Raw genomic sequence first — 18837 nt, 5'->3', positions numbered from 1 at the left:
GGTAGTTGGAGCCCCAACATATAACATATACATGTTATTAAGATATAGATGCAATATATAAGCAATGCTGGACCAACATAAGTCATTTTTAAAAAATGTATTTAGTTCGTAAAAATGATTTCTGATCGGTCAATTACTTATTATTATTAAATATGTAGCTGTGTAATAAGCGGAATAATGTACAGAGAGTGGGTCATTGTTGATAAATAAACCTCTGCTTCGAGTTGGGGTCACCCCTCCAATTTGAGTCAGGGTCCTGCACCGCCCTGACACGTTTATTTCACTACGATGACCGGCATCACATTACATAGACTGATGGCAGCGGCTGCCACACAAGGTGCCACTGCCCATCAGGATCTAATCTAAATACTCATTCTCACACCGATGGCACAGCCTTCGGGGGCAGTTTGGGGTTAAGTATCTTGCCTGAGGATAGTTTGATATATATATATATATATATATATATATATATATATATATATATATATATACAGTATATATATATTTATTTAGGACACCCCCCCTCAATTGGGCAAGGAAAAACTCCCAAAGACGCCTTTCACAGGGTAAATGGAAGAAACCTTGAGAAGGACCACAGAAGAGGGGACCCCCTTCCAGGGTGGTGACAATTGGTACTCCTTTTCTCCAGTTGGTGTGGGACGCTTATAGAAGTATGCTTCTATATTGCCTAGGTCCACACTTCGTAGGTCCACACTTCGCTTTGAGGAATGGATAAAGTGAAAACCAAATGGCAAGGTTCTTACCAATCCCCCAGTTCTTAGAAATTTGAAACCACTGCTCAAAAAATTACTTTAGTCCAGTGGATTGTTACTAGAAGCGAGGACCCACATCCCAAAAGCCACTTTGGGACTAAGGATCTATTGTAGGAGCTTTCAGTGGATCCAAGGTCCCCACAACCCCCGGAGCCTCACTGGCTCTCTGGGCGGTGGCAAAAGGCGAATGGTCTGCCCAGTGCTTGTAATAAAATTAACATAAATTCTTTGATGTGTTACTTACCCTCAAACTGGCTGCCGTTCTGGTGCCTGGTCAGAGAAGTGACAGACTGGATCTTGTTAGACCTCCTTTTTTTTGCAGCACAGTTTTTTCAATTTATCGAAGAAACTGACGCTTGTTTTCTTGTCTGTCTTTCTGTCAGGCACTGGAGTGAGGGTGGTTTCCCACTGTCTCCTCAGTACTGTCAATAGAGATGCCTCAAACCTGGGATCCTGGTCTCTCACCACCTCGTGCAGCTCTTGTAGTGAACCATATGTCCACAGGAGGTCGTTGAGGGCAGCCTGGGAAATGTCTTTGTAATGCTTACCCATGAAGAAGGCATGGAAGTGCTCGTACTTCTCAGGGTCGACATCTTGAAGCTCTTCGGCCACTTTCATTACCAAATCGGCAATTATGGCACGGTCTCTAACGCCGATGATATTGAGCATCTGCCCAACCACCAGAGTCATCAGGGTTGTGTGCGCAAGGCTTTTCTGCATCTGTGACTCCGTTAGCTCCTGCGTCTCATGGATTACATCGTATGTGGCATTAGAACCTTGATTCGCCTCATAACAACCTTCACCCACCACTCGATCACAGTCAGAAGTTGTAGACTGAACTCCTGAGTTGACAGTTGGATGTTGCAGCAGCTGCAAGTGCAGTTTGTCCGGCAGGAGAATCTGCCAAGCACAACGAGTAACAACCTCCTCTGTCCTCAGGTAAAGGGTGTGAGCCACGATGCCTGGGTCAGTGACGTCTCTTCCCCTCAGCCTTCTATAGGTCACAGTGTCCATCAGGCGCATTCCGGCTGGCACTGATGGAATCTGGTAGTCATGTCCACCCATTACCACGTTAAAGATTCTGTCTATGAGTTCCTTTAGTTTTTGACCAGTGTGTGCGACCTCTTCCTCTTCCGGAACTTCTTCCAAAAATACTTGTACCAGTTCGACAGCTATGTTCTTGATAGACTCCATCGCACTGGGACCTGAAGAAGGAGCAGAACGGTCCTCCGTTGCGTCGATTACCGTAGCTGAACTGAAGGGAGGACTCTCAGAACGGGACTCGATGACGTCGCCGTCATGCACAGCAGCCGGTATGGCATCAAAACCACAATGGGAAGGCGCGGCAGACCTTTGTCTTTCTGATTCCCTGTTTTTGACGGTCAAAATTTGTGTGTTTGTGCCAACTCTAACACAGACATCTCTGCGGTTGCTAGAGTTCACGCAACGGTGTGGCTTTTGAACATTTTTTAGGTGTTTCACCATACGAGTGATGTACGCCTCCGTCATTGTCGTTAAGTCTTTTTTGGTTGCCAAAACGAATAGAAGGGGCTTCGCTTCTGAAGTCTGGCTCCACTCATCTTCAGTCATCTTTTGAGCTCGTTGCCGAGCTTTGACGGCTCCTACCAGTATCTTGGCAAAGAGACGAAGCAAGTTTGCATAGGCTTCAAGGGAAGACACAACGCCGCTGACAAAAACCACTGGGAGTCTGGACTCCGGGGTGGGAGTCTGAGTGGTCAAATCCAAGACTGTGTTGACCGTCTCTGAGATGTAGCTACAAAGCATCTGGGAGAAATACTTTGTTTCCACAAAATCCTGTACATTGACCTTCAGGGTATTGGACAGCCCCCGTTCAACGGAATCCCCCAGGTAGGTTTGGATTCGGTCCTCAGTTAGACCGAGGATGGATGGGGAAAAGGTGCCGTAGATTCTCAAGTATCTGTAGACCTGTGGCATCACGACATCCACGATAGCCTCTGCAGAAGTCTGGATAATATCCATGCAACAATCGACCATTACAGCGATCATCTCACTGGACACCAAGTTGTCTTCCATTTCCGCGCGATGCCTGTAAGAAAGCAATCAATGTTATAGCATGAGCACTCTGAAGTTGATACCCATCTGAACACAACTGTGTTGACTATGTGTACACAAGTATCTCAGTGTGCCTTTGTAATAACCATGACTTGACATGTCCTCATAAGAATACTTGTAAATACTGTATTTTTGATGTACTTACTCTGCGGTCATGTGCATCAAAAGTTTGTTGATGGTAAGACGGACTTCCTGTGGATCAACATGTGGCAGGTCAACATGCAGAGTATCAGGCATCTGCACCGATGCGGCGGAGGACCCTGGTGGGTCCTGGGCCGGTCGTTCTGTCATGGTGATGTCAATTAAATCTGAAAGAAGTAAAATTGTTAGAAAGATATTCTCTCAGAGAATTTTCACTCCTCTGCTGGAATGGTCTCTGTCTGATAGAGAGAACACAACTCTGCACTGTGTTGCTCTGTGATCAGGGGTTCACACTACAACATCATTATAATATCACTGCCTTTGGTCAGGATCAGAGGCAGTGATGTCATAATGGTGTCATAGCGGCAGGGTTGCACTGTGATGTCATGATGACTTTTTTTTTTTGTCTATCAACTGAAATAAAGTAACATTCCGTAACATCTCGACCATATTAATAATAATATATAATTTTACACTAAAGGAGAAATTCTGCATAATGAGTACTTTTTCTTTTGATACTTTAAGAACATTTTGATACTAATAATATTGTTTTACTCATGTAAAATTTTATATGCAGGAATTTTACATGTAGTATTTTTTATGGTGTGATATCACTGCCATTAAAATTATCTGGGTAGTTCTTCACAAATTATCTGGGATTTTTGTGAGAAAGTAAAGGTAGATATAAAAAAACATTTTTAAATGCAGGTTATTTCTTTTTATAAATAAATAAATAAATATATATATATATATATACTTATATATATAAAATATATATATTTATTTATATGGATTTTCCAGCCTTAATGCCCCTGAAAACTTGGTATTCATTTAAGTATCAGGTATTTCTCTACTATAACATGAAATATTCATGACTAAAGGAGCGACAACCAAAGTTAAACTTTGGAACAAAAATTGAATTAGTAAAAAAAATAAATCGGAATTAAGAATAAAAAAAAAAAAATGAAGAAGTAAAGGCTACATGATTCGATCCAGGGGGGTCGGTGTGGACATTGTGGAGGACTGCAAGTACCTGGGAGTACACATCGACAATAAACTGGACTGGGCTAAGAACACTGAAGCCCTCTACAAGAAGGACCAGAGCTGAAGTCCTTCAACATCCGCTGGACAATGCTGAGGATGCTTTATACAAGTCTGTGGTGGCCAGCGCTATCCTGTCTGCTGTTGTGTGCTGGGGCAGCAGGTTGAGGGTATAGCAGACGCCAACAGACTCAGGGTCTTGAAAAGTACCCGTATCTTGGCGGATCTTGGGCAACTGGGACATGCGCAGTAGCGTCCGCTCGGTCACATGATTTGGTCACAACGTCACGCCGTCGGCACGGCTTGCGCTCCAGCCTCAGTCTGGGTCTCATTCACATGAACGGAGGAAGGGAAATAACTCTGGATACAGCTATTAGTGCGTCTTACAACTTTAAAAACCTAATTTTTAAATAAGGACTATTAGAGTGTTTGTACTGGGGAGTTGATTCACCTCAACAAGAATTATCCGTTGAGTTACAGACGTGTCTTTCCCAATGTAAGTCTATGGGAAAAAGTCTTTTTGGGCCCAACGGCACCACGTGACGCACACGGAAGTTGCAGTACCGCCGTTCGTGCAGGATTTCACCAAAGAGGATCGGCAGTCAAGAGAGCAACTGTGGCCGAAAATCAAGCAAGCCAGAGTGCTGGGTAAGGTGGCATTTTACAGAGGCCACATCGCAGTAATTGATGGACGGGTAGTAAAGGCTTAGAATGACCTCATTAAAACCATCCTCAACATCGGATGGAAATTTAAGTTGATATTCAGTTGGTGGCTAATGTTACTTTATGGTGTTCACTGTTACTATATAACATATATATGTTGGTTCTGAATATGTTTAGCTTCACATATTCTTCTCTCTTCACTATGTAAAGTCAGTTTCTACAAACATGGGACATAAGGGAGAGAAATGTGCAATATGTTGAACTTTAATGTCCAGTTCGAAGATAATTTCCAAGACGCTTTTAGGGACTTGCCTCAAGTTATCTAATAAGCTTCTGAGAAAGAAAGCTATTTGTTGTTGTTGTGAAAACCTCCCTCTCTTACTTTGCACTTCTTTTAATTCATTCATTTTATTTATTTATTTTTTCCTTCAATGTCATTAAAAATCAATCTTAAACTCTTAACAGTTAATGCTTGGGGCCTAAGAGACATTCTGAAAAGAAAAGCTATGTTCCTTTATTGCAAAAGTAAAAGTCCACAATGTACTGTATATTTCTGCAAGAAACTCACTCAAATGAGTCTGATGAAAAATTCTGGTCAAATCAATGGGGAGATAAAATTCTCTTTTCACATGGTACATCTAGATCGGCAGGAGTTGGAATTCTATTTAATAACTGTCCGGGGAAAGTAGCAACAACTAAATCTAGTGATGAAGGTCACTGGCTTTTATGCGTGTTACATACCGATGACTCATCAGTGTTTCTGGGAAATATGTATGGCTACTGCAACACTGTGCAAAACAGAAATCTTCTCGAAGAAGTTACAGACTGTGTTTATGCCTTCATGACCCTTTGAGAGAAAAAAATCCAGATCATAGTCAGTTTTCTTGGTTCAAACCAGATGCCTCATGTAAATCTAGAATAGATTACTGGTTAGTGGCAGATACAATGCTTAGTCAAATATCACACTGTGAAATATCTCCTGCACCACTCACGGATCATTGCTGTATTAATTTATCCGTAACACCTCTAATGCAGCATGAAAGAAAAAAAGGGTACTGGAAATTCAATGCTAATCTTCTAAAAAACGATGAACACTGTAGTGTCATTAAAGACCGTATTCATGAAGTCTTACAGGATGACTCCATATTATCATATACTCAGAAATGGGAGTTCCTAAAAAACAAAATTCGTCAATATTCAATATCATTCAGCAAATATATAAAGAATAAAAACAGTTTGGAAGAAGAAAATATCATAAAAGAACTCAAAACTCAAAACGATTAATGGTATGGATTGCTCAGAGCCAAAATAAATTGCAAAAGAAATAAGTACATTCTATCAAAACCTATCCAGCTCATCCTTTTCTACTTACAGACACTTCTGGTATTTGCTTAAAAATGTACTCTTCCAAGTCTTTAGAGAAGCTACAACTAAGTTCTCATTACCAGTCAGCATGAAACAAGGCGTCATTACACTCATACCAAAGCCAGGTAAAAATAGTAAGGTTTTAGATAACTATCGTCCAATTTCACTTTTAAACAACGATTCTAAATTACTAACCTACATTTACACCAACCGATTAAAAAGACGACTGGATCAAATAATTAGCGAAACACAAACAGGATTTATGAACGGTAGGTCCATACATAACAATATAAGACTAGTGCAAGACCTTTTGGAATATAACCAACTAATAGAGGATAAAGGATTCATTTTATTCCTTGACTTCTACAAGGCATTTGATATGTTGGAGCATCAATTCCTGTTTAAAGTCTTACATATGTTTGGATTTGGACCTAAATTCTGTAACATAATAGAATCCTTTTACAATGACACAACTAGTTCAGTAGCACTCCCTCAGGGTACCTCCCCTCGTTTCACTATCAATAGAGGGGTTAAACAAGGATGCAACATTTATCCCTTCTTATTTATTTTGGCAGCAGAATTGTTGGCAATTCATATTATAAATTCTGATATTATCAAACTGAATGTTCTCGATCAACAGATAATTGTAAGTCAACTGGCTGATGATACCACGCTCTTCTTGAAAAATTTAAAACAAATCCCTAAAGTCTTCGAGTTAATTGATGTGTTTTCTAAAGCATCGGGTTTAAAACTCAATCACAATAAATGTAAATTAATGGCCATACGTGATTGCAATCTCACAACGGCTTATGATATTCATATCAAATCAACTACAACAAATATCTTTGCATCCATATAACCAAAGATGATAATATCAGTGAGCCCTTAAACATACAAGACAAGATTCTTGAGTGTAAATCTAAGCTGAATATGTGGTTGCAAAGAGATGTGACAATGATGAGATCTGTTTTTGGAAGGACATACCTAACTAAAATGGAATCCTTAACAAGGTGTATTTATCCTGCATATTCCATGGCCATACCTAATAAGTTCATTAAAACCATCAACCAATTAAACTTTAATTTGATCTGGAAAAATTGGGCTCATTACAATCAAAAATGGTTAAAGAATACAAAGATGGTGGTCTGCAGGCTATTGATTTTTTTTTTTAATTATTGTTTTTGGGGGGCATTTTTAAGCATTTTATTGATAGGACAGTGGATAGTCTTGGAAAGGGGGAGAGAGAGAGAGATGACATGCGGAAAGGTCCACAGGCCGGATTCGAACCCGGGTCCACCGCGGCTAGGCCTGAGCCTTGGCCATACATGGGCGCCCGCTCTACCGACTGAGCTAACCAGGCGCCCAGGCTATTGATTTTTAATGTTTAAATGCTGTGCTAAAGTGAAAATGGCTAAAATCCTTTCTGCTAAACAAAGATTGGATCTGGTATTGTCTCCCCAGAGGTTTGTTAAAAAAAATGGGTGGTATTGAGTTTGTTCTTAAATTTGACTTTCAGATTGAATAATTGCCAGTCAAACTGTCCTTATTTCACAAACAAGTTTTGTTATGCTGGAAACTCATATACACACACAATTTCACCCCACACCAAACCCCCGTCTGGAACAACAGATATGGGTTATTTAATGGTAAATCTCTCTACTTACAGCATTGGATGGATACAAATATCTGGTCAATAATTCAACTAATGAATGATCAGGGATACTTGCTGTCCTGGGAAAGCTTCTGCTCAACATATAATATAGTTTGCACACGTGCCCAGTTTAATAAAGTGATCAGGGCGATCCCTGTTCCAGTTAGACGACTGGTCCAAAACACAGATAAACAGTCGTGTGTAATAGAATTACCTGTGCTTCAAGTTAATGGACAGGATTTTCTGGATGCGAAAAACTCAAACAAATTGTTACATAATCACCTGACCAACATACTGTACTCAATATGATCAAACAGAAACAAAATCATCCAACTATTTTCAGACTCAGACATTAAGAAATGGAGATCTAAATACATCACTTACCCTGTAAGACCCAAGAATTGCTAAGACTGAGATTTAAGGTTGATCACAATAACTGCAACTTTTGTGAGACTGACATTGAAACTACTGATCATCTGTTTTTCCTCTGTATATATTCTGCAGCATTCTGGGAAGATTTGCAGCACTGGCTGTCAACCAAAATCCAACTACTTGCTCCTCTTACAAGATAAATTATTGTGTTTGGTATTAACTTGAAGGACATTAAGAGTGACCTGATATTGAACAATCTGATATTGCTGGCAAATTGTTTCATCGATGCATCCAAATGGAGGAAAATGAAACCCCTATTTTCCGTTTTCAAAAGGGACCTTGTGGACAATCGTCTCAGTGCTTTAAGACTAATGAAAGGACAACATGCAAAGTGTCTTCTCAGAGCTGATGAAAAACTGAACATACAGTATATGATGATGACCCCTAGAGCTACTATGGAAGAGTGTAGTATTATTATTTATTTATTTATTTATGCATTTCTTTTTTTGTTCCTTTAATTATTTTCTACCCTCTTTTATTTTTGTTATTATATGATTTTTTTTACAATTTAAGTTATCTTTCCTATCAATTGTTCCTTGTATGTTAGAAGTATTGAGTTTAGATTACAATGCCTTAATGTTTATAAATGAATTATCTTCAATACATTTTTTTTTTTAAAAAGTACCGACCATGGATGTATTAAAGAGACTGTTTGTAAGAATCAGAATGTCTTGTTAACAGCGACACCTGTGGCCGTTAAGTTGACGAAAGTCAGCGTCCTGTTGCTCGCGCTTGTGCTCGCTCTACATAGACATGAACGAGCATCGCTCAAAACAGTGAGGCGACACACGTCAGCTAAAAGCACAATATCACTCTATATTTCAGCTGCTTGGCAGTAATGTTAGCTGACCAGACGGAGGTCTCTCCATGAATCAATGCTGATCCTAGTGTTGGCTTTTCCTGCCTCAGCCTCCCGACCGCGGCCGGAGGGAACAGGGGAGACACCGGAGTTTTGGTCGGAGACGCGGAAAACCTCTGTTAGTCTGGAGGAGCTGCAGCATTTATTTCTGCACAAATGTCCACTATACATTCACTAGATATTCTCAGAGCTACTAACTCTTCTGCAGTGTGTAGTGTGTGCGCATGCACGTGAGGTGGAGCGAGCTGAATGAAGGCAAGCAGGCAGAGGAGCAGAGGAGCAGAGTACAGCAGAGACTCCAGCCCTGGAGACCAAAGCGCCGGTCTCCGACCGTGGCCAACACTGTTTAACAGACGGGCTTCACTAGATATAACTTTGCTGTTTTGGTGCTTCTGTGAAGTTTGTGTTGGAGTCTGAGTCTGAGCAGTGTAGCCACACGCGAGCGTGCATGGGACACCAACCCGAGTGATTTATACGTGTAAGAAGTTACAAACAGTCCCTTTAAAGGGGTTACTTCTTCTGCGACAATTACAGCAATGCATAAAAAGTGACACATTTGCTTCTTTTTCTTTCGCGTTGTCGCCTCCTGCTGGACTGGAGCAGTAGCACTGGAAGTGGCTGATATTGGGTAATGGATAAGTTTGTCCTTCAAGGCCACCTTACTATGGCTGGATGTAAACAGGAAGAAGATGAATAAAGTCGGAGCTCAAACAAAGTACCGACCGGAAAGCGTCACCCTTGATTAAAGTAAGTAAATATAGACCTACTTTAATACATGAAGTTCTTTAAAGAGTGGAACAGAGTGGTTTTAAAGTGTCTGCTTCTTTAACGGTGTACTATAATTATTGGTAGCGTGAGAGATACAACTAAGGGGAAACGTTCCATGTGTGATGTCATTAGCTAACTCAGACAATCACTCATAAACGTCATAGTTTTATTGTTGCTGATACAGAGGAAACGGGTCTTATGAGTTCAGCCTGGTGTTTTAATTCTCAGGCTTCACAACATGACTAAAGGACATTTTCTTTATTTATCTCTCAACGGCTGGCGGGATGTTGTTATTTTGCTGAAGTCATCCAACCAGCTGCATCATGATCCTCTGGGATCCATCAGTCTCTGCTGAGCTGCTGAGGAGGCTTCATCAGACAAGTCAAGTGAAGTCACACACACTGAGACACAGACACAACAGGAAACAGGACCGGTTCCCTACAAAGTAAAGTTCAGTAGACGACATTTTCCCTATGAACGTATGAAAAATTGTGTCAGGTTGCGCTCCTGTCTCGCCTGCCGTTACAAAGCAACCAAAACCTGCTCGCTGTGATGACAATGACAATGAAGTTGTGGTAATTTAGCAGTAAAAGCCTCACTGGCTAAACTAACACAATCAAAACAAAGATACATGCATTCCCAGCATCGTAAATCCCTTAAAGGTCCCATATCGTGCTCATTTTCAGGTTCATACTTGTATTTTGTGTTTCTACTAGAACATGTTTACATACTTTAATGTTTAAAAAACACATTATTTTCCTCGTGCTGTCTGCTTGAATATACCTGTATTTACTCTCTGTCTGAAACGCTCCGCTTTAGCTCATTTCAATGGAATTGCAATGGAATTGTGTTGCTAGGCAACAGCTTGGGTCCATGTGTACTTCCTGTCAGCTGATGTCATTCACATAAACTGCAACAGGAAATAAACTGGGACACATTTAGAATGTTTATGTTTAAAACCATGTAATGGTCTAAATATTGTGTATTTGTGACATCACAAATGGACAGAGATCCTAAAGGCTTGTTTCAAACACACAATTTCTGAATACGGGCTGTGTGTGTTTCTCCGTATATTGAGCATTTTGATAGTTTAACAGTATTTATATAGCACTTCAACCTGCTTTATAATATAAAAGAAGAAGAAGTAGCTTTACGCTCGATTTCGGCCTTTCAGCCGGAAGTTGTGACGTCCTCAAACAGAAAGGGTGAAGAAGCAAATAAAACAGTCCGTGGGACAGATGGTGAAGCTCTGGCTACTCCTGCACTAAAATGATTAACTTCTCCTCCATATGTTTACCGTGTAGCGCCTTCAAATGAAACTCGTGAGCTCGTATTTACAACATGGGAAGTGTGTACACGATATGCTTGGAGTTCAAGCGATTAAATCGTGAGAACACCACAGCAACATTAAAGATTCAGTAAGCAGAATGTTTTTGGCATCATTGGGCAAAAATTCTATAATAACCTTTCAGCATATTGTAATTCAAGTGTTCTGAGAGATAACTAGACTTCTGCTCCTCCTCATGGCTCTGTTTTCAGACTTTAGAACATCTAGCCTGTGACGGGAGACTTTGACCAATCACAGGTCATTTCAGAGAAAGAGAGCGTTCCTATTGGCTGTTCATTCAACGGAGGCAGCTGTCAATCACTCGCAAACTCCGATCAAACGGTCAAACTAGGCAGCGCTGATCAAATATGAATAAATGTTCTGTTACTGTAATGCCTATTTCTCTCCTCAAATGTTTTCAGAAACATGTTGTAGTGCACGGTTTAGCTGTAAAACAAGAACGTTTGCTCCGGTTGGTGGCGGTGCTTGGTATTTCCTCAACTGATCTCAACATGGCTGCCGGGTCACAAGCAAAAATAATATTCAAAATAAATGTAACCATTAATTTATTGATAAAATGTGACATTAATTGATCTTCTGTTTTAAGTTGCTTCTTTATCTATTTATCTGTATTAATTCCTTTATGTATTTACTCTTCTGTTTACTTTTCCCTTGTATTTATTTTTATTATTTTTTTATTTATCAATTTATTTTGCATTTATCTTTATTTAATTACTTATTTCGTTATTTTTGTATTCATTTTGAAATGTCTGTATTTATTTATCAAAAATAAATGACTTAATAAATAAATGACTCAATATAAAAATACATAAATATATCATTAAATATAGCAAAAATAATATTACAAAATAAATGTTGCCATTAATTTATTGATAGAAATGTGAAATTAATATTACTGTTTATTTTGCTTCTTCATGTATTTATCTTAGTATTTATTCCCTTATGTCTTTACTCTTCTGATAATTTTCTCTTTTTTATGTATTTCCTTTTATTAAATTTATGATTTATTTTGCATTTTTATTTATTTTATATGTAGTTTTAAATGGGTGTATTTATTTATGTATTAAAGCATTGATTTATTGTTTTTGCATTTATTTTTGCGTTTTTATTTATTTGTATTTATTTATTCATTCATTCAGTCATTTAGTTAGTTAGTTATGCACGATTTTCTCTTTGCATTTCACCGCTTATTTATTTCTCCAAATTTATTTCTGTATTCTTGTTTTTATACATTTCTTTTTTCATTTTCTTTATTATATTTATCAATGTATTTATTTTTGTTCCTTTTAAAATTGATTTATTTTTTCATTAATTATTTTTTTTCATTTATTGTTTATTCATTTTATATTTATTTTTAAATGTATTTACTTATTTATTTATGCACGATTTTCCTTTTGCATTTCATCCCTTATTGATATCCCTAAATTTATTTATTTCTGTATTCTTTTTTTCATAAATGTCTATATTTTATTTCTTAATGTTTTTGTTTGTTAATTTTTAAATTGATTTATTTATTTTTTCATTTATTTGTATTTATTAATTTTTCTTTTATTAATAATGATTGTATTTAATTATTTATTCATTCATTTATTTATTTATGCATGATTTTCCCTTTGCATTTCACCCCTTATTTATTTGCCCAATATATTTATTTCTGTATTCTTTTCTTTATACATTTCTTTATTTTATTGATTAATGTATTTGTTTTTGTAAATTTTTAAATTTATTTTTTCATTTATTTATTTGTATTTATTTATTTATTTTTATATGCACGATTCCCCTTTTTGCATTTCCCCCCTTAATTATTTCTGTATTCTTTTCTCTATACATTTCTGTCCTCCAGCTGAGTCTCTTTGAGAGTCGAGGTGAAATATCAACACGTTGGGGGTTGGGGTTTTATTGTGAAATATTGGACCAGAAGTTGTGCTTGTCTTCACTCCCTGGTGTGTGTGGACTTGTCCTGACTGTATATAAATAAACCATCATCAGACAGCCGGCAGACTGACTGGATGCTGCTGCTCTCCAGAGGAGTCAGAGAGTCAGAGAGTTAGAGAGAGGATCAGAGGACCAGTTGAAGCTGAAACCACACCGGAATATATTTACACATGTTTGAGTCACCGGGACCGGACCGGACCAGACCGGACCGGGACTGACTGCTGATATACTCTTCTAACAGAGGAAGAGTTGATCTGTGGAGGATTAAAATCTGCTCCTGTCGGGATGACTGATGACCGATGAACACAAGGTGAGTCAGGAACCAAACCTCTGGAACCACTGGAGGATTGGGTTGTTTTAATGAGGAGAGTCCAGAGGAACTCCTGCTATATTGTCCTTCATGTCTCATGTGAATGACTGAATGACCTCCCGGTTCAGTAAATGACATTCTCATGACTTCATTAAGAGTGAGACTGTTTTCTCTGCGAGGCTAAAATAAACCAACTGTTGATTAACGAGTGAGAAGACCGAGAGCTCCAGAGAGACAGCCAGGAGTCTCACTTTCCCCACTTTACCAGTTTCCGTTAGATTTATTCTTTACAGTGTTGTCTTCTCTTTGTTCAGTCGCCTAAACCGTGATGGAAAGAGCTCCGGTGTGATGTACATGTTGATGTACATGTTGATGTACACAGACAGGCTCGATTAGCCGCAAAAGCTTTTTTTTTGTTTTATCAGATGAATATGTGAGCTCACCTCTCCGGTACAAAAAGGCACTCTAATGACGGGAGATCTGCAGACTCAGTTAAGGGCTGAAATAAGAAATACAATATGTATTTTTTTTTCAGGAGAAAATAATTTATTCACATTTTGATGCACAGGTTATAAAGCACGTTGCTTTATGTTAGAAAATATTAACAATAACGACAATAAAATCCCTGTATAGCATACACCGATCAACCTTAACATTATGACCACCTGCCTAATATTCAGTAGGTCCCCCTGTTGCCGCCAAAACAGCCCTGACCCGTCGAGGCATGGACTCCACTAGACCTCTGAAAGTCTGCTGTGGTATCTGGCACCAAGCCGTCAGTAGCAGATCCTTTAAGTCCTGTAAGTTTGTAAGTTGCGAGGTGGGGCCTCCGTGGATCGGACCTGTTTGTCCAGCACATCCCACAGACGCTCCATTGGATTGAGATCTGGAGAATTTGGAGGCCCAGTCAACACCTCCAACTCGATGCCATCCACATGATGTAAAAGAAAACTTGATTCATCAGACCGGGCCACCTTCTTCCATTGCTCTGTGGTCCAGTTCTGACGCTCACGTGCCCGTTGTAGGCGCTTTTGGAGGGGGACACGGGTCAGCACGGGTAACCCTGACCGGTCTGTGCCTACGCAGCTCCATACGCAACAAACTGCGATGCACTGACTGTGTGTTCTGACACCTTTCTATCGGAACCAGCATTAACTTTTTCAGCAGTTTGAGCTCCAGTAGCTCTTCTGTTGGATCAGACAACAGGGGCCAGCCTTCGCTCCCCACGTGCATCAATGAGCCTCAGGTCTGACCCTTTCTTTTTATATTATAAAGCAGGTTTAAATTCTATATAAATACTGTGAAAGTATCAAAACACTCAATCCACGGAGAAATACACACAGCCCTTATTCAGAAACTGCGTTTGAAACAAGCCGTTAGGATTTCTGTCCATTTGTGATGTCACAAATCTACAATATTTAGACCAATTTCACAGTTATAAACGTAAAAAATTCTAAATGTGTCCCAGTTTATTTCCTGTTGCAGTGTATGTGAATGACATCAGCTGACAGGAAGTAAACATGGACCCAAACTGTTTCCTAGCAACGCAATTCCATTGCAATTCCGTTGAAATGCGCTAAAACGGAGCGTTTCAGACAGAGGGTAAATACAGGTATATTCAGACAGACAGTACGAGAAAAATAATGTGTTTTTTTTAACATTAAAGCATGTAAACATGTTCTAGTGAAAATGAGCATGATAAAATCATATATATAGCTACAACAAAATACCATCAGTTCAGATAAAAGATCAAAGTGAGTCTTCAGAAGAGATTTAAATGGAAGATGCTGAGTTTGGCTGCCTGAGATCCTCAGATACCGCTGATACCTGAGGTAAAGTGCATTGCAACAATGGAGTCTGGAGGAGATAAAAGCTTGTAAATGAACATCCATTATGTCTAACTATGTCTGACAGCTGCTGTCTCTGACAGAACAAGCAGAATCGATGCCTCGTTTTCTGTAGCGGACTCTAAATCAATTCAAGTCATTTGTTCAAAAAGATGTTTATAAGCAATTTTCATAAAATGAGGAAAAAGACGTGAGCTGTCAAGGTGATTAAACACCGCAAATTCTGTTGTTAAGCTGCTAAAGCTGGGTGGTCGATCTGGGGTACATCATCTGTATTTATTTTAACTTCTGTGCTTTGTGGTTAGAGATGTGTCTCAGTCTCTATCATATCATTGATTCCTGAAACCAGGGTCTGAAATGAATGAATTTTTTCACTTCGTGCCACTATGGCAGACAAGTATTGTTTTTTTTGTCGGCCACTCAGAAATTGTATCTGCCACTTTTGAAATCTCTGTGTTAAATGAAGGAATAACATTTTAAATCTGATGTTATTCAATGTTCGATATATTTAACATCAAAAACATTATATACACGGTAAATTACAGTGTCAGAATTACACCGTAGCTTCTGGGGGAGGGTACTGTACACAGTACTGTACTGTACTTTGTCATTGTCATCTATAGTGGTTATTTGCATAAAAACACAATTTAAGTGATTATGATAATTTAAGTATTTGCTTTGATTAAAAAAAATCTTGGTAAGTTGATATGAAGTTAAGCAGGTCATAATTCTCTCTTTAATATCTATTTTATATTGATATGAAAACATCTCCTACAAACAACTGGATTTATTCAAGTTTCTCGCCAAACACTTAATTTTACGAGATTACATTTGAACGCATCATGATAACGTTGTAATTTACCTTCGTTCTCATAATAATAACTCAATGGCACCTCCGTTAACGTTCGTATCTCCGCTATTTATCCAGTCGGGACTGTGCTGCCCACCGGCTGCTAACAGCTAATGTCACTAACTCTCCTCCTGCTGATTTCAACACAGATTTGTTGTTCACAGTGTTGCATCAGGGTAAAATTCCTCAGGTTTATAGCAACATACTGTTGAGCGTTTTTTTTTTCTCTCCACTGTGTCTCTGGTGCAGTTTGCCATGTTATGATTTGAGCATATTGTTTTATGCTAAATGCAGTACTTGTGAGGGTTTCTGGACAATATTTGTCATTGTTTTGTGTTGTTAATTGATTTCCAATAATAAATATATACATACATTTGCATAAAGCAGCATATTTGCCCACTCCCATGTTGATAAGAGTATTAAATACTTGACAAATCTCCCTTTAAGGTACATTGAGAAGAAGTAACTGATGCATTAATCATTAAGTAGCTGCCTTTTGCTGTCATAGTTGGTCGAGGTGGAGAAATTAAATTGCAAACCCCTAATCTCACGACGACATTTCTGTGTAGAATTACATTCATTTCCTAAAACAAGTGTAAAAAAATATGTCTGTGCAGTAAAAACATTTTATTCAACTAGGGTTTTATTCTAAATCGATATGTTTAAAAATGCTCTGGAAAGAAGAGTCTGTAACTCGAAAGAAGAAAAAACGAGGCGGGTGCCTGCTGCGCAAGAATTAGGAAAAATTAAACTTAAATATTTAACTTCCACTTTTTTTATTTTTTCACTTTAATAGGTTTTATTTCAGAAGCGGATCAGAAACTACAGCTGTCAGACAAATGTAGTGGATTAAAAAACACAGTAATAGCCAGAAGTATTGCAACAGAAATGCACAAGTAAAAAATCAAGTACCGCAACCTTTTTAGTGCTTGAGTCAATGCACTTTCCAACCAGCGCGTAACAGCACATCAATTCATCATCGTGTTTCATCACTTAACCTCTAAGGTAGATTTCCTGACGAGATGGAGAGTGACACTGTCTAATTCTGACCCGTGTCATGTCTTATTTAAAAAGGAGAGCACGTTGCGATCGTTACATTTTGTATGAGGAAAGTTTGGACGTACCTGAAAACTGTTGTCATATGGTCGTATGCAAATAAGCTTGACCTCTGAAGAGACCGCGTGCGTCAGTCTTACGCTGTTGGACATAATGACCAAAGCAGGTCATCGCGCTGTTAAAAGGTGTTTTTTTGCTTTTGGCAAACTGTTGGATGAGATTATCATCATTATAACATTCAGATAAAATCACAGCAGCACCGCTTCATTTCACTGCGACAAAGAATGTTTGTTTTCCTTGAAAGTTCCCTTGTCATAAATGAAAGGGTGACATTTCATGCTCATTTTCATGGTCATACTTGTATTGTGGGTTTCTGCTATAACATGTTTACACGCTTTAATGGTCAAACAAGCCTCGGTAAACAAAACCGAGTATATGGCTGGACCATATGGTCAGTAGGGATGGACCGATACCACTTTTTTTTCAGACCGAGTACAAGTACTCGCCGATACCGAGTACCGATCCGAGTACTTCTCTGTGCCAAAAGATCCTCGTTAACAGCCAGCTGGATGGTGTGAGCGACACACGGCAGGCTGGGGAGTCCCGCATACGAGGCGGTGCGCCACGACCGGTTCAAGCCTGAGGACCGGAAAGATGGTGACGAGAGGTTAACGACGCGCCGTCGTAAAGTGGTAAAAAAGTGATGCCGTTTTATCGGAGCCGTTTTGCGAGTACGAATACATGAGCACAGTATCGGACCCAATACTCGATACTGGTATCGGTGCATCCCTAATGGTCAGTATGGGAATTTGTGGCTAAATTGTTACACAAATAGTCAGAGGTCATGTCTATAATGTTAAATCCAGTAAGTCTTTCTCAATGTGCTGCAGTAGACAGTGTGGTCGTCGATAAGGTGGGTGAACTACTGGGTGGAGATGGGCAGGTTACAGAGGAGGAGGTGGGTAAACTCTCCTATATATTCCAATGGCTTTTTGGCTAACTAGTGGATAAGTATATTACTGCCAGAAAAAGAAGGGGGTATACTCTGTATACCCACGTACACCCTCCACTACACCCTCCGCTACACCACTGGGAGTAGCATATGAGGACATTGTAAAGCTATGCATATAAAAAAGTCAAGAAATGTTGTAAATGAAGTTGCAAGAACAGTTTTTTTTTCCACTTATATCTTAATGTTTGATTGATAATGAAGCAAAACACATTCAGTAACAGTAAGTGGTAACATTTACTAGTCAGGATATTATACATTTTATACAAGGTGAAAAGGAATTAGCATGACATACAGCATGCAAGGTTAAAAGTATTATCAAAGTCTATCAGCGTTGACCCCACGACCTGACCCCGGATAAGGGGTTGTAGATGGATGGATGGATCAGTGTTGAGATTCTCCCGCTGTCATCGCTGACGTTGTTGCTGCCGTGTTCATTCCTAGATGGAGCGATTAATCGTGATTAAATGTTTTAATCGATTGACAGCCCTACTACAGACAATCTTTTGTTGTTGTAAACAAATCCCATGAAAATATCAAAGGCAATAAATAGGGTATTTGTCCAGTTCTTGTCCAGTTTGTACATCTTTAAAATCAGCTGACTTTCCTTCGTTAAAAGGGCTCAGTAATTTCCTAATTCAGCTGGGCACGGAAGTTTTTAGCAATCATTTGCAATAAATAGAGCATTTGTTGGG

At 39.0% G+C, this 18837-nt stretch overlaps 2 protein-coding genes across 2 annotated transcripts in view; one reads left to right on the top strand and one right to left on the bottom strand.

The window, feature by feature from the left end:
• Positions 1–237: 237 nt before the first annotated feature.
• On the bottom strand, positions 238–3403 carry LOC119477403. Its single transcript, XM_037751492.1, has 2 exons — positions 3013–3403; positions 238–2841 (listed from the first exon to the last, which is right to left on the bottom strand). Exons 1-2 carry the CDS (start codon positions 3156–3158, stop codon positions 1074–1076), a joined length of 1914 nt encoding a protein of 637 aa, XP_037607420.1. The 5' UTR covers positions 3159–3403; the 3' UTR covers positions 238–1073.
• Positions 3404–12910: 9507 nt separating this feature from the next.
• The window catches only part of opn5 (opsin 5), a 54250-nt gene continuing 48323 nt past the window's right edge, over positions 12911–18837 (top strand). Inside the window, exon 1 of the mRNA XM_037751507.1 lies at positions 12911–13380. The gene's annotated coding sequence lies outside the window, so the exon portion shown is untranslated. The remainder of the gene's footprint in view (positions 13381–18837) is intronic.

This window comes from Sebastes umbrosus, chromosome 18 (assembly GCF_015220745.1).
Source record: "Sebastes umbrosus isolate fSebUmb1 chromosome 18, fSebUmb1.pri, whole genome shotgun sequence".
In the NCBI taxonomy this organism is placed as follows: Eukaryota; Metazoa; Chordata; class Actinopteri; order Perciformes; family Sebastidae; genus Sebastes; species Sebastes umbrosus.
The sequence above is the reverse complement of the archived record's forward strand: the minus strand, read 5'-3'. Positions and strand labels throughout refer to the sequence as shown.